The sequence below is a fragment of the Neoarius graeffei genome, chromosome 19 (genome assembly GCF_027579695.1).
Source record: "Neoarius graeffei isolate fNeoGra1 chromosome 19, fNeoGra1.pri, whole genome shotgun sequence".
Taxonomy (NCBI): domain Eukaryota; kingdom Metazoa; phylum Chordata; class Actinopteri; order Siluriformes; family Ariidae; genus Neoarius; species Neoarius graeffei.
In genome coordinates this window covers 43,774,843-43,791,917 of record NC_083587.1, presented here as the reverse complement: position 1 = coordinate 43,791,917, position 17,075 = coordinate 43,774,843, and the positions used below count along the sequence as shown (strand labels likewise).

The window sequence follows — 17,075 nt, the reverse complement described above, 5'->3', positions numbered from 1 at the left end:
GAGAGAGAGTGTGTCTCTGCGTGAGAGAGAGAGTGTGTCTCTGCGTGAGAGAGAGAGTGTGTCTCTGCGTGAGAGAGAGAGTGTGTCTCTGCGTGAGAGAGAGAGTGTGTCTCTGCGTGAGAGAGAGAGTGTGTCTCTGCGTGAGAGAGAGAGTGTGTCTCTGCGTGAGAGAGAGAGTGTGTCTCTGCGTGAGAGAGAGAGTGTGTCTCTGCGTGAGAGAGAGAGTGTGTCTCTGCGTGAGAGAGAGAGTGTGTCTCTGCGTGAGAGAGAGAGTGTGTCTCTGCGTGAGAGAGAGAGTGTGTCTCTGCGTGAGAGAGAGAGTGTGTCTCTGCGTGAGAGAGAGAGTGTGTCTCTGCGTGAGAGAGAGAGTGTGTCTCTGCGTGAGAGAGAGAGTGTGTCTCTGCGTGAGAGAGAGAGTGTGTCTCTGCGTGAGAGAGAGAGTGTGTCTCTGCGTGAGAGAGAGAGTGTGTCTCTGCGTGAGAGAGAGAGTGTGTCTCTGCGTGAGAGAGAGAGTGTGTCTCTGCGTGAGAGAGAGAGTGTGTCTCTGCGTGAGAGAGAGAGTGTGTCTCTGCGTGAGAGAGAGAGTGTGTCTCTGCGTGAGAGAGAGAGTGTGTCTCTGCGTGAGAGAGAGAGTGTGTCTCTGCGTGAGAGAGAGAGTGTGTCTCTGCGTGAGAGAGAGAGTGTGTCTCTGCGTGAGAGAGAGAGTGTGTCTCTGCGTGAGAGAGAGAGTGTGTCTCTGCGTGAGAGAGAGAGTGTGTCTCTGCGTGAGAGAGAGAGTGTGTCTCTGCGTGAGAGAGAGAGTGTGTCTCTGCGTGAGAGAGAGAGTGTGTCTCTGCGTGAGAGAGAGAGTGTGTCTCTGCGTGAGAGAGAGAGTGTGTCTCTGCGTGAGAGAGAGAGTGTGTCTCTGCGTGAGAGAGAGAGTGTGTCTCTGCGTGAGAGAGAGAGTGTGTCTCTGCGTGAGAGAGAGAGTGTGTCTCTGCGTGAGAGAGAGAGTGTGTCTCTGCGTGAGAGAGAGAGTGTGTCTCTGCGTGAGAGAGAGAGTGTGTCTCTGCGTGAGAGAGAGAGTGTGTCTCTGCGTGAGAGAGAGAGTGTGTCTCTGCGTGAGAGAGAGAGTGTGTCTCTGCGTGAGAGAGAGAGTGTGTCTCTGCGTGAGAGAGAGAGTGTGTCTCTGCGTGAGAGAGAGAGTGTGTCTCTGCGTGAGAGAGAGAGTGTGTCTCTGCGTGAGAGAGAGAGTGTGTCTCTGCGTGAGAGAGAGAGTGTGTCTCTGCGTGAGAGAGAGAGTGTGTCTCTGCGTGAGAGAGAGAGTGTGTCTCTGCGTGAGAGAGAGAGTGTGTCTCTGCGTGAGAGAGAGAGTGTGTCTCTGCGTGAGAGAGAGAGTGTGTCTCTGCGTGAGAGAGAGAGTGTGTCTCTGCGTGAGAGAGAGAGTGTGTCTCTGCGTGAGAGAGAGAGTGTGTCTCTGCGTGAGAGAGAGAGGGTGTCTCTGCGTGAGAGAGAGAGGGTGTCTCTGCGTGAGAGAGAGAGGGTGTCTCTGCGTGAGAGAGAGAGTGTGTCTCTGCGTGAGAGAGAGAGGGTGTGTGTGAGTGAGTGGGGTCGTGGCAGCAACCTCCATTGATTGATTGATTGATGTGCGCATGCTCTCTACATAAACACTGTCTAGTGCAGACATCCCAAGTCTCCCGGAAGTTCCAGGAGTCTCCCGCATATTGATAGCGTCAAATTGGAGAATATCTCCCGGAATCTAGAGCAAGTGAGCAAGAGCACGCACGCGAAACATTAATGTCTGCATCGCGCATATGACAGAGTGCGAGAGAGACTGTGTGTGCGCGCCTGTTCATGTAGCGCATTGTCATTGTTGTTGTTTTCCACCAAAGAGGTGGGATTAGCCAACGCAGAATAGTGACGTTTGTCTCTTGTTGATGACGTGTAGGTCGCATGAATGCGACCTGTCTGGTCAGACTGCAGTCGCATGTGAAAATAACAGATATGAATCGGATTTAGGACCACATATCCAAGCGGCCTGGGTCGCATGTGAAAAAATCGGATCTGTGTCGTTCAGATTGTCAATAACAAATCGGATACAGGTCGCATATGGGCAAAAAAATCGGATATGGGTCGTTTCAGGGTGCAGTCTGAACGTAGTCTTAGTTCCCTCTGAAATTTGGTCATCAGGCCATTCTGTGGCTGGGAAGTTATTTAATTTGAGGGGATTCCCGAGCAAATAATGTGCATGAAATCCCTCGCTTCACGCAGTCAAGCAGACCGAAGATGTCTGTGTGCGCATGCGCAGGTTTCCTTGACCGTGCACTGACCGTTACATCATTCTGTTGCTAAACAAACAGCCGATCACACTGAGGTGCTCACTGACACTGATTATTTATTAGTTTGGTCCTGCGTTTCCTTTCCTTCACAACATGGCGTCTTTTCTTCTCGCTTTCCGTTACTGTAGTTGGTCTTCCACGTTTCATTCACACATTCACGTCTTCCATTTTTCTCTCCTGTTTCAAATTTGTATCCCACAATGCCTTGCGTGAACGGGGAAAGCCCACCATGTGATGCATGGTGTAGTATCTTGAATTGGGTCATGGTGAAGCAGGAAAAAATAGCGGAGAATTTAGGGCCACATGGCCCTAAATTCATTAATTGTTCTATTTAAAAAAAAAAAAAAACTAATAAAATTGGAAGTCTGTGATTCGAATTCAATAGCTTTCGGTCCATTAACCAAAAATAATTGGGTGTCGGGAAAATTCTTTTTATGACCTACACTTAAAATCTGAAAGGCAGTCTAGCTTTAAGTGCCATGATGACTGTTGCACCAATGTGCTCTTCAGCCTCTCGCACTCTTCAGGCTCTCTTTGATGACATGCCATAAGGAATGTGAAGAAAAAGCAGAGGATGATATGCAGCATGCTAGGAAATGTGTTGAAATGTGCTAGATTGGTCACTTCTGTCATACGCTGTGTGTAATTGAACTAAACAAACTATTTAAACTTAGTGGTGTAATCAGTTAAATCACAGTAACTCATTGTCAGTAATATGATTTGAAGGGCGATAAATTGAGTGTAGAATATTATTTGGTAATGTTTTGCTGTGTGATTGAGCTGTTGCACTTTGTGGAGTTTCTCACTAGACATGTTCCTACTGAGTTTTCAGATCATTTTGAGCAATTAAGAGGTCTCTAATTATCCTTAACTGGATAAGGACTGTGTATACAGTTAGGTCCATAAATATTTGGACAGAGGCAACATTTTTCGAATTTTGGTTCTGTACATTACCACAATGAATTTTGAACAAAACAATTCAGATGCAGTTGAAGTTCAGACTTTCTTTCAGCTTTAATTCAGTGGGTTGAACAAAATGATTGCATAAAAATGTGAGGAACTAGGGGGCGTCGTGGCTCAGGTGGTTAAGGCGCCATACCATGAATGCGGGCGACCCGGGTTCGATTCCGGCCCGAGGTCATTTCCCGATCCCTTCCCGTCTCTCTCTCTCCCGCTCATTTCCTGTCTCTACACTGTCCTATCCAATAAAGGTGCAAAAAGCCCAAAAAAAATATCTTTAAAAAAAAAAAAAAATGTGAGGAACTAAAGCATTTTTTAAACACAATCCCTTCATTTCAGGGGCTCAAAAGTAATTGGACAAATTAAATAATTATAAATAAAATGTTCATTTGTAATACTTGGTTGAAAACCCTTTGTTGGCAATGACTGCCTGAAGTCTTGAACTCGTGGACATCACCAGACGCTGTGTTTCCTCCTTTTTAATGCTCTGCCGGGCCTTTACTGCAGCGGTTTTCAGTTGCTGTTTGTTTGTGGGCCTTTCTGTCTGAAGTTTAGTCTTTAACAAGTGAAATGCATGCTCAATTGGGTTGAGATCAGGTGACTGACTTGGCCATTCAAGAATATTCCACTTCTTTGCTTTAATAAACTCCTGGGTTGCTTTGGCTTAATGTTTTGGGTCATTGTCCATCTGTATTATGAAACGCCGACCAATAAGTTTGGCTGGATTTGAGCACACAGTATGTCTCTGAATACCTCAGAATTCATCCGGCTGCTTCTGTCCTGTGTCACATCATCAATAAACACTAGTGACCCAGTGCCACTGGCAGCCATGCATGCCCAAGCCATCACACTGCCTCCGCCGTGTTTTACAGATTATGTGGTATGCTTTGGATCATGAGCTGTACCACGCCTTCGCCATACTTTATTTCTTTCCATCATTCTGGTAGAGGTTGATCTTGGTTTCATCTGTCCAAAGAATGTTCTTCCAGAACTGTGCTGGCTTTTTTAGATGTTTTTTTAGCAAAGTCCAATCTAGCCTTTTTATTCTTGAGGCTTACGAGTGGCTTGCACCGTGCAGTGAACCCTCTGTATTTACTTTCATACAGTCTTCTCTTTATGGTAGATTTGGATATTGATACGCCTACCTCCTGGAGAGTGTTGTTCACTTGGTTGGCTGTTGTGAAGGGGTTTCTCTTCACCATGGAAATTATTCTGTGATCATCCACCACTGTTGTCTTCTGTGGGCGTTCAGGTCTTTTTGCATTGATGAGTTCACCAGTGCTTTCTTTCTTTCTCAGGATGTACCAAACTGTAGATTTTGCCACTCCTAATATTGTAGCAATTTCTCAGATGGTTTTTTTCTGTTTTCGCAGCTTAAGGATGGCTTGTTTCACCTGCATGGAGAGCTCCTTTGACTGCATGTTTTCTTCACAGCAAAATCTTCCAAATGCAAGCACCACACCTCAAATCAACTCCAGGCCTTTTATCTGCTTAATTGAGAATGACATGACGAAGGAATTGCCCACACCTGCCCATGAAATAGCCTTTGAGTCAATTGTCCAATTACTTTTGGTCCCTTTAAAAACAGGGTGGCACATGTTAAGGAGCTGAAACTCCTAAACCCTTCATCCAATTTTAATGTGGATACCCTCAAATGAAAGCTGAAAGCCTGGACTTTGTCCATGTCCATTATATAACTATAACTTGAATATGTTTCAGTAAACAGGTAAAAAAACAAAATTTGTGTCAGTGTCCAAATATATATGGACCTAACTGTATATCTTGGCCAGGTTCCTGTTTTGTTTCCACTGGCTTGAAGAAACCCTGACTAATCGCATAAAACAACAGAAGTGATGTAAACTGTGTGATTTTATTATTATTATTTTATTTTTTATTTTAAGTATGCTTTAAACATTTTTAAATAAACAAATTGGAGGGTAATGGAGTTGGTATTCATCTAATGTTTACAGTGAACCAGTCAGTGTTCACTGTGCCTTTTCAAATGGAGCACTCAACCTGCTTTTGTTCATTAAAACACATAGGTCCAATGGTTTTATCGCCAATTTAAAAACAAACAAACAAAAAAACCTTTATTGGAACCACCAGTGAGTGGCCTAGTGGTTAGCGTGTCCACCTCTCGATTGGGAGATCGCGAGTTCTACTCACGGTTGGGTCATACCAAAGACCATCATAAAAATGGTGCTTACTGCCATTTGGCAAGGCATGCTGCAATACAGATGTGAGTGGGGAGTCAAACTCTTGCGGTTACCAGAGAACTAGCCCCCCACTGTAAACCTAGCTATGTAATATAGGTGAGAGGCCGAGGGCTACGAAACGGAGATCGGCGCTGCTAAACGCGCTATGAATGGTGTGGGAAGGACTTTGACTTTATTGGAACCAGCTTTCCTTAGATCAGGTTTTGTCATTATCTCTTATTTACTTATGCATGGGATACATTTGGGATAAACTTGTGCATTCCCGCTCCATCCTCTCCACCCCTGGACATCATCTCCCTGGGGCACATCTCTAGGTCACCTTCACCCAGCACAAAGAACCTAGGGGTCATGTTTGATGATAGACTCTCCTCCTCAGCGAACATTGCTGCAGTGACCTGGATGTGTAGATTTCTCCTCTGCAATGTCAGATGGCTCCGTCCTTTCCTCACCACCTACTCTACTCAGCTCTTGGTCCAAACACTGATCCTCTCCCACTTGGACTATTGTAGCTTTCTCTTTACTGGCCTTCCAGCATTTGCCATCAGATCCCTGCAGCTCATCCAGAATGCTGCAGCTCCACGGTCTATAACCTCCCTCGTTCTTCCCGTGTTACCCCTCTGCTTGCTGACCTGCACTGGCTACCTGTCACAGCTCGTATCAAATTTAAGACCTTGGAGCTAGCATACCAGGACGTCAAAGGGTTAGGGCCAGCATACCTCCAGAGTCTGATCTGCCCCTACATGCCAGCCAGATCCTTATGCTCCACTACTACTGGTCGCCTGGCCCCTCCTCCTCTCCGCTGTCTGTCCTGGCTCCCTGTTGAAGTGACCTTTTCACTGAAGCCAGAATTGCCAACTCCCTGACCACTTTCGAGCACAGACTGAAGACTCACCTCTTCAGGCTGTACCTCTGCCTTGCTTCCCTGCCCACCGTGTAACCGCATATCAGTCTTGACCAACCTGTCTAGCCTGGGGTTAGCTGTTGGGGTTTTATTTTTCTCTGTTTAGTTGTACTTTGTCAATTCATTTGTATGGCTAGCTTGTTTCCTTGGCTATTTGCTGAGTGTTGGTACTTCAGCAGAATAGGTTAGCATGAGAACTTTCTTGTCTAGAAGTTCAGCACTTCTGGTACCTAACTTTTGCACTTGTTGTACATCACTCTGGATAAGAGCGTCTGCTAAATGCCATGTAATGAAGTTGTGGCTTATGGCCTGTTGTTTCTTGTCTGTATTTGTGTGCACAGGAACTGAAGCTTCCCTTCACTTTCTTAAGCGGTCATATCCATGAGTTGAGAATCCATGTACCATGGACCAAGCTGAGCTCAGAACCAGTGGTCATCACAATCAACACTATGGAGTGCATCCTCAAGCTGAAAGATGGTTCTCAGGTGAGCAGCCCATGCTAAGACAGACACCTGTACATGAAACGAAATTCATCAGACACCGCTATCTTAAACTGGTGGATATGCAAAAGTAATTCATTGATGCACTGCAGTGTTTTTCCAAGTAACTCTATTTGATTAAAAAAAAAAGTAATTTAGAGTGTAACTTGGCAAAATAAATGGATGTAACAAGCAAAAACTTAATTTTCTAGCTGCTTTAAATTTTGTTATACAACATTCTGCGTTGGAGTATGCAGAACAACAGTGTCCTTAATGATTGCACGATATTAATTGGCACAGTAAATATGTTGTCTCTCTTTTTGAGAACTTGTTCGGTGAGGGTTCACTATCTGTCCAAGATTCTTGATTTTTATTGTTGTAACCAGCTGCTGGGCTGATTTAGATTTTTAATTGGATGCAAACAGCAACAATGTCTGAAATGGTGTGTGGGGTCCCCCCCCCCCAATATATTCCTTCATGTCTATTTTAAGGGTAGTCCTGGCATACAAATTAGTAACAAGAATGAATAAACTTGTCTGTGATGGAGACATTCCAATCCAAGCCATTTTTTGGCTTGGATTTGAGATCATAGTTCTCGTTCAAGATCCTTTGACCATCTCATCTCATTATCTCTAGCCGCTTTATCCTTCTACAGGGTCGCAGGCAAGCTGGAGCCTATCCCAGCTGACTACGGGCGAAAGGCGGGGTACACCCTGGACAAGTCGCCAGGTCATCACAGGGCTGACACATAGACACAGACAACCATTCACACTCACATTCACACCTACGGTCAATTTAGAGTCACCAGTTAACCTAACCTGCATGTCTTTGGACTGTGGGGGAAACCGGAGCACCCAGAGGAAACCCACGCGGACACGGGGAGAACATGCAAACTCCGCACAGAAAGGCCCTCGCCGGCCACGGGGCTCGAACCCGGACCTTCTTATTGTGAGGCGACAGTGCTAACCACTACACCACCGTGCCGCCCATCCTTTGACCAATTTTGCATTTATATTTATTTAATTTGCTACATTATTATAGCACTGTGGTATCTGTATTTTCCTACCAGATGTTTTAAATGATAATGCGCGCTAAGAATAATGTCCGCTTTGTAACCTGAAAAATGATTTGTTGAAATGTTGTTGGAGCTCCACACAACCCATATGGAAGCTTGACAAATTGGTGTAACCCAAACGGAGTGGAACCCCCCACCGGGATAATGGTGTTAAGGGTCTCTACCAGTATCCCTTAATCAAATCCAGTGTTGAATAAAAGCAGGCCGCACCTAACCTATTGAGCAGTTCAGATGTGCATCAAGTTTAAACACCATGTTGACTTTTTTCTGAAGTCTACACTGAACTGGACCAAACCATTGGTTTTAGTGAGCAAAATCACCGGGCTGCTCCGGTCACTGTGCCACTCCTCAATTACCTCCATGTCAAGCATAGCCTTGAGTTCATTTCATCCTGGACCACTTTTTTGCGTGTGTGTTTGGGGAGCCGATATTGGCAGCTGCATGCCACCAGTCCAGGAGCAGTCTCAGTGTGGTGCTTTTATGAGGTTAGTGTTTCTGGTTGAGAGTATGCTGTGTGCGTTTTGGCTGCTGCGTCTCACCAGAGCTTTTTATTTTTCTTCCCCCTTTGTTTTTCTTTTTGTGTTTTTGTAAAGTTTGATGTTTGTGTGAATGTTTTGTCCACCGGTTGTGGTGTAGCTCCGAGCCCAGTTTTGGGCATGAGTTTCCTTCAGGCCTTGGCCCACTGTGGGTGATGCCTGTGCTCCTTGCTATGGACTGCAGTGAGCTCGTTGTGCTTTTAACATCGGGGTTGTACAGCGTTCTGTGCTTGGTGTGGTGTTCTGAGCGATGTTGCCCGCTGGCGTCGTGGTGGCTGTGCAGGTGGTTTGGGACGTTCCAGCGCTCTGTGCGGCGGTGCTTCTGTGCTCGATTTGTGGATCCATGGCGCGGTGTTCCGAGCTATGTTGCCCGGTGGTGTCATGGTGGCTATGCAGGCAGTGTGGGACTGTGGTTAGCTACGCCATTGGAATTACATCCTGACCCTCTTTTGGTGGAAAATTACAATTTTTGTAATTGTAAAGCAGGGGTGGGCAATTATTTTTTCCATAGGGCCACATGAGAAACAGAAAATTTTGTGGAGGGCCGGACCATAAGGCTGAACTAAATTCTGCATAATATTAATTGTATTTCTTTATATAAAGCAGTAAATATCATTGTTTTTACAAGCTGCTAAGACTGGTAAGAGTATGGAAGAAAACGAGGTTGCCTTACAAAAAATGTAATTTATTCAATCAAATTTCCCGAAACAATGGTTAACAAAATGTGAACGTTTGTACTTTTTTTTTTTTTTTTTCCAGTCACATTCACCCCAAAACACAAAGACATCACAATATTGTCTTTCTACTCCAAATATCAAACAAGATACATCATATTATAATCATGATGCCCACATTTGTAGTCTAATCACCTCATTTGGTGTTTTTTATTTGTTCAGTGAGAGAAATCTAGTCTCTGTTGGTCTTTAACGAGTGCATCAGAGTCAGGTTGAATGTCTGAAGTGGAGATGTGAAGCACAGCTGACAGATGATCATCAGTCCATTCGGTGTAGGTATCAGATCTACAGATCGGCTCGGGCTCCGGCGCCTGCTGGTGACGTCACACTATGTGATTGGCTGGACCGTTTGAAGGATGACATACAAGTTTGTGGTTGGTCTGGACAAATTATGGAAGTAGTTATCGCGGGATTAGGTTTCGTGGGATTTCATGTCATGTTCATGTCGCGCGCATTGCGTTTTTGTTGAACACAACTTCAAAAAAAAGCAATGCACATTCAGTCCATGCATGAGGTAAAATTAGAAAATTCGTTTATTTTGTAATTTCTAATTAACCTTACGCGGGCCGGTCAGAATGAACCAAAGGGCTGGATGCAGCCCGCGGGCCGGAAAATGCCCAGGTCTGTTGTAAAGCGACCTTGGGTGTGAGAAAGGTGCTATGTAAGTTGAACTTTTATTATTATTATTATTTAGTGCCACCAGGCAGAGGTGAAAACACGTTGGAGAATTCCTTTGGCAACCTGTGCTCTCTGGGATGGCGAGAGGTGGTCTCCATAGGGGACTGGGATGAATTGGGTCACACTTGATAGACTTGCCTCTGGTCTCAGCTCCTCCCTCTTGGGATCCACCATCGCCAGAGCCACAGGAACCTCCTCTGTCCATGGTTTCAGGAGATTGAGGTAGTAAATTTGAAGTGCATCGCGCCTCTCCATTCGCCTGACCTCATAGCCTACTTATCTGACTTGCTGTGTGACCTCAAAGGGTCCTTGTCACTTTGTGAGTAATTTAGTGCTTGACGTGGGTAGTAAAATGAGCACTTTATCTCCTGGTGCACTCTACTGGGTTCTTGTAACAAAGCCACAAAGTGATGTAATGTTTTTCAATAAATGTTGCTGTCATATAGCCATCTTTCCCTTCCCCCCCCCCCCCCCCCCCCCCCATATATATGCATGTTAGACCACATGTACACCATGACACCCATCATTTCTTTTTCCGTGGTGAGTGGGGAAGCCATAGCATAATAGATAAAGAAGCAGCTTTGGGACCAAAAGGTCACCAGTTCGATTCCCTGGACCGGCTGAAGTGCCCTTGAGCAAGGCACCTAACCCCCAACTGCTCTCCAGGCTGTTTTGGGTATGTTGTACGTCTCTCTGGATAAGAGCGTCTGCTAAATGCCTGTAATGTATGCGAAAATGCATTACATTACATTTCTAATGTTTTCTGGGGTACTCTATGTAAGTTTGTGACACGTGCTAGGATTGAGTTGGTTTGAGTCATTACCACTGGTGGCCATGTTAGCCATCACTCGCTATACTTTTTCGAGTTAGTTTTAATTTTGTATTTTGTTCTTGCTCAATACCGTTAATCAGCTGTCATTCTTCCTGATGGTTTGGGTTATGTCTCGGTGCCAGCTCCTCTGAGCATTTCAGATCCTTGCCATCTACCAAACCTGTGGGCCTGTGAATACAAGAAAGAAGCATGACTGCGTGGTTCTCCCTTGCTATACTGCATGCTTTCACTTTGAACTAAGCTGGATTGTTGTGACGTGCTAGAACTGGGGTTTCCTCCATTCTTCCCACCAGCTCGTGTCTTCCCTCAGCAATATCTACTCTAAACGTTTTACATGCTTGTGGCTAAGCACTGCCAGATGTCGCAGAGCTACACACATTCTTTACTTAAGCAGAAGTACAGATACTTGTGTCAAACAAAGACTCTGATAAAACTAGAAGTCCTGATTCAACTTCTTTACTCAAGTAAAAGTACAGGCTCTGAAATGTACTCAAAGTAGAAAAGTAAAACCTAGCCCTTTCAGTGACCTTTCTACTGGCCGTTTCAGTGCAAAGCGATCTGAACCTCAAGTAATATTAATACAATTAAGTTATTACACGGGGCGGCACGGTGGTGTAGTGGTTAACGCTGTCGCCTCACAGCAAGAAGGTCCGGGTTCGAGCCCCGTGGCCAGCGAGGGCCTTTCTGTGCAGAGTTTGCATGTTCTCCCCGTGTCCGCATGGGTTTCCTCCGGGTGCTCCGGTTTCCCCCACAGTCCAAAGACATGCAGGTTAGGTTAACCGGTGGCTCTAAATTGACCGTAGGTGTGAATGTGAGTGTGAATGGTTGTCTGTGTCTATGTGTCAGCCCTGTGATGACCTGGCGACTTGTCCAGGGTGTACCCCGCCTTTCGCCCGTAGTCAGCTGGGATAGGCTCCAGCTTGCCTGCGACCCTGTAGGACAGGATAAAGCGGCTAGAGATGATGAGATGAGATGAAGTTATTCCACAAAATCGAGTCATACATGAGCTGATAGCCGAGGACGTGCGTAGTGCCAAGTTGGTTATAAGCCATGTACGATGAGATTGGGTGGAATAGCGGTTTTTATCCTATCCACATTCACTGGATTTTGAGAAATGGAGTTGTTTTTTGCAAATTCAATAAATAACTTTTATACAAAATGTCCGACAAAATCATTTCAGCTTAGAATGTAAACAAACTGGCAAAATGACAGTATCAATTTGTGAAAAATGCTATAATAATTCTTAAGATACTTTTATTCTATATTTTGTTGCTTTTATTTTTGTATTTTTTTTGGGGGGGGGTTGTTTTCAAGCAAAACGCTCCACCATTGTTTTTCTCTACTCACGGTATATGAGCTGATAGCCTAGTAGTAGTCAGTTAGAGCACGCGATTGCTCATATCCAGTGAATGTGGATTGAATTATCTAATATATCTGTGGGGTCAGTGTGGGTGTGTGCGGAAGGAAGTAAACCCACGCTTTCTTCAACTAATTATTATAAGGTGCTCCACTGCACATATTTTAATAGCCAAGTACTTTGTGACAAATTAATCCACTTAAGCGTGCAGTGTTGATTTGCTTCGTACAGTGTACTAACCTCGACAACCCAGCTGTATATAACACTATCTTATAGCTATCCTTGCCTAACTATCCGCTGCTTACATGCTCGCTAATAACTTATTTGTAGCGTTTGAAGAGCGTACTTCACGTACAGCCAAAACATTAGGCATATACACGGGCTTCAAAGTCTGGGAGAATAGCAGGGTACAAATAATTTACAGCAGGGTGCAAAATGGTAAAATGTCTGCCAGCGGCAGACATAATGCACGCAAAGCGTGCAGGGATAGAGAGAGAGAGAGAGAGAGAGAGATATGCAAGTACGAATTTTTCATGGGGCGGGATGGTTTGGTACAGGCCATCTAAAATTGGGATAACATTTACCCGGGACGGGTATTTGAGGCAGGTTGTCTAGCTTAAGCTTGATTAGCGTTGTTACGCACGCCAGTGTTTCCCACAGAAATTTTGGAGACTATGGGGGCAAGCCATGGGGGAGGCGCGGGGGTTGTTTAAAATTGAGTGATATGTTAAATATTAACTTATTACTGAAAAGCTATTGATTAAAAAAACAGACACTGAGAAATGGTCCTATAAACAACTTTACCAATATAAAAGATTACCAGGACTACAAAAATGCAGAAAAATAGGCTTTACTTGTCCAAATGCTCCTGTTGGTTCAAAAGTTAAAGTGCAGAGAACCTCACAGCACAACATGAAGTTACCTTAAACTATAATATAAATGCCTCAGCTTTCATGTAAGAAAAAAAACCTATTAATACTAGTACTGTGTGCAGGCAGTCTCTCCTGAAGACTAAATTAAACAGTAATTATAAACTAATAAAATAAATGGCTCAGGCTTCATAGAAGAAAAAAAACAATTGGAACAGAATCTCACAGTATGATGCTGAAGCTGCCTAAACAATGGAAAATAAAATACCATTTTGGCAAAAACGTTGGCATCCATTGATTTCTTGTATTAAGTAAAAAAAATATGTTGCCAGATACTGCTGACGTTTTACAGCCCAAAATATGTTCAAAACCCGCCAAAATACACTTAAAACCGCCCAAATTGGGTGGGAAACCGCCCAATCTGGCAACACAGGTGGCAGTAATGGCTACACTCATGTTGAGGCTGTAAACACAATCTGGCAACACAGGCGGCAGTAATGGCTGCACTCGTGTCGAGGATGTAAACACAGTTGACGCGGCAATGGGAATACATGACATAGTGGATGTAATTTACGTTCACAACTTTTTTTTGCTGTCAGAAATATTTAATATTAAATTTTGTGACTCGACTGACAATAGCCGGCGGCATAACAAGCCATAGCCGGCGATTTGCCGCCGGTGACCAGCTACTTTTGAGACCGCTGTATACATCGAACAATTTAGTATGTTTACACACAAACTTCCAACGAAAGCCTTTTACTTCATTTTGCTGAATTTGAACACAGCCCATGTTTTGTTTCAGAGTTGGCAGATTGGTTTTGGGTAATCCGTATCATCTTTTCTGTGTGAAATAGTCCCGTTCATTTAGGCTGAAATCGGGCTTGATGTTGGGAAGGCACGCAATGATGCTATATTAAAAAATCAATAATTCACCTCAAATGCATTAAAACTAAAGTAACGAGCCTGATGTGAAACTGTGAGGAATAAAAAGTACTGATATTTGTGTTAAAGCTATACGGCCTTTCGATTTCATAAAATCGGTGAAATTTGGTCATTGTGATGCATGTTTATTTCCGCAATATCTCAAAAAAAAAAAGGCCATTCTGTGGCTGGGAAGTTATTTAATTTGAAGGGATTTTCGAGCAAATAATATGCATGAAATTGCTCGCTTCGTGCAGTCAAGCAGACAGAGGAAGTCCGTATGCGCATGCACAGGTTGACCTCCTTTTGGGTTTTACAACAGTTGGCATTCAGTGTTGCATTACTGCTATCTACAGGTTTACCTTGACTGTGTGCTGACCGTTCCATCATTCTGTCACTAAACGAACAGCTGATCACACCGAGGTGCTCGCTGGCTGCCGATATTTATTAGTTTGGTCCTGCGTTTCCTTTCCTTTGCAACATGACATCTTTCCTTCTTGCTTTCTGTTACTGTAGTCGGTCTTTCACATTTCATTCACGTCCTCCTTTTTTTTTTTTTGTCCTGTTTCAAATTTGTATCCCATGGATACAAATTCATGGTCATGGTGAAGCAAGAAAAAATAGCGGAGAATTTAGAGCCATGTGGCCCTAAATTCATTAATTGTTCTATTTTTAAAAAACCCTAATAAAATTGGAAGTCTGCGATTTTGCTTTCAGTGCACGAAACAAAAATAATTGGGTGTCGGGGAAATTCTTTTTATGACCTACACTTAAAATCTGAAAGGTGGTCTAGCTTTAAAATGTACTCGGTAAAAGTAAAAAGTTGTCAGAAAAATAAGCAAGTGAAGTACAGATCCCTGAGAACTCTACTTGAGTAGAGTAACAAAGTATTTGTACTAAAGATTTTAGTGACTTTTAAAGTTAATATAATACATTTTTAAAATATCATAGTACTCCTGCTCTGGTGTATTCGTAAAATTATGAAATTGATTGTGTCCCGGCACGGTGGTGTAGTGGTTAGCGCTGTCGCCTCACAGCAAGAAGGTCCTGGGTTCGAGCCCCGTGGCCGGCGAGGGCCTTTCTGTGTGGAGTTTGCATGTTCTCCCCGTGTCCGCGTGGGTTTCCTCCGGGTGCTCCGGTTTCCCCCACAGTCCAAAGACATGCAGGTTAGGTTAACTGGTGACTCTAAATTGACCGTAGGTGTGAATGTGAGTGTGAATGGTTGTCTGTGTCTATGTGTCAGCCCTGTGATGACCTGGCGACTTGTCCAGGGTGTACCCCGCCTTTCGCCCGTAGTCAGCTGGGATAGGCTCCAGCTTGCCTGCGACCCTGTAGAAGGATAAAGCGGCTAGAGATAATGAGATGAGATGAGATTGTGTCCCGGATTTGACACAAATTAGTGAGAAAATAATTCCACCCTTTTTTTTTTCCTTTTTCTTCAGCGATGATCAATTTTAAGTGTTGATGGAAAATTTTGAAGGCCATCTGTCATATTGACTCGTACAAAATAAGTCCTTCATTCTAGGCATGCATGATATTTATCTTCCACCATACATCCGAACTGTTCCAGCAGTGTTTTACTGGTAGAAAATTCCTCTGCATGCACTCATTCAGCACCCTTAGTGGAACTGCCATTTTCCCCACATCATATTGCATATGATGCTCAGCAACTTTGCTTGTGTTTGAAGATGGTATAAATGTGTATGGCGAAGAAAAGCACCTCCACATTTTTTTTTTTTTTTTAAATAATTTTATTTTTTTAAAGAAAAATCTTTTTAAAAGCAACACTGGTGTGCTTGGGGCAGTGTTGTAGTTGAGTCACTAAACCTTGAGTCCAGCCTCGAGTCCAAGTCGTTAAAGAATTTCGAGATGAGTCCACTACTGAGCTGAGTCGAGTTCGACATAACCCCCGCCCACTATCAACAGGGCAAATAACGTGAGAGGGTTAACACTAGCTAGTTCATCGCTCAGCAAGCAAGTCCCGCTATCAACAGAGCAATGAACATAGCATATCATTTACTCCTCTGGGTGGAGTCTTGCCAAATGACAGTTGAAGTTCGAGGTTGTCCCCGTCGTCTCCTTAATAGTTCTTCTGCATATGGAACACATAGCGGTGTGTTTTTTCCCACTGCACGAGAAGTCTGTATAAGCAAAGTGGACAATCCTTGCGGCTTCTCTCCAGGCATTTTAGCGCTATTAATGTTAGAAAAAATCCAAGTCCTCGTCTCCAATTTACAAGTCCGAATGCAGTTAATGCACAAGTCCAAGTCATTAGTGCTCAAGTCAAGTCACGAGTCCTTAAAATTAGGGCACGGATTGGACTCTAGTACTGCATGCCTGTAGGGCTGTGCTCACAGCTCGCGATACTCGATCATGCACGATTTTCGGCGGTATGATACGATATCGTTTACTTACTTGAAAATCGAAAATCCCATATATGACACATTTCATGCATATCTCCCGGTTCTGTAGCAGGTTGTCCTCAATTTTCACTTGATTTAAAGCATGTTTCATGCCAGAAATCGACGGAAATTCATGCTTGCAACCTGTTCCAACCAAAAACGTTTTTATTTACAAATGGCGCTTCCAGTTACTCAGGGCATGCGCACTAGAAATTAGGCGCTCTGCTTCACTGCGCTCTGCTACAGACGCTGCAAGCCGCTAATTACATCCCCCATGTCTCCATGGCCTCGTCTCGAGACTCATTGATTGAATAAATTTGGCGCCAAACGTATTCGCGCTCTCTGCTTACAATACATTAAAGACATCGTTTAACTCGATATATCGCGATATATATGGTACGATATCGTGAGCAACTGATGGCAAACGAGCACAGCCCTACACGCCTGTGTTTTTGTTTAAATTATATTTTTAACAAAAAACTAATTATTGGTGCTCCTGCACTTAGTACTTTCACAATCTCCTTTTCCCGGCACAGCAGCACTCTTGTAATGATTGAGATCATTAGAGAATACAGAGAAATGATTAGGAGACTCTTCAGTACAGAATCTTTCCAAATCTTATCTCAAGAACAAATCTGTGAGCTCTTCACCTGAGCTCGCAGGTTTGCAGTGCTGTTCAGGTCCGGGGACTGGGGTGGCCATGTCATAAGCTTGATTATATCGTCACTATTTTCTCTGGGTTTAGGTGTATGGTTTGCATCATTGTCCTGCTGTAGCTTTAGACAGCCACCCAGTTG

At 44.0% G+C, this 17,075-nt stretch overlaps 1 protein-coding gene across 8 annotated transcripts in view; it reads left to right on the top strand.

Annotated features, from left to right (window-relative positions):
- LOC132867290 (intermembrane lipid transfer protein VPS13B-like) overlaps positions 1-17,075 on the top strand; it is a 335,496-nt gene that overhangs the window by 16,986 nt on the left and 301,435 nt on the right. For all 8 annotated transcript variants that reach the window (XM_060900109.1, XM_060900106.1, XM_060900105.1 and 5 more), the window contains one exon: positions 6,737-6,880. In XM_060900109.1, the coding sequence (XP_060756092.1) occupies positions 6,737-6,880 (144 nt within the window). The remainder of the gene's footprint in view (positions 1-6,736; positions 6,881-17,075) is intronic.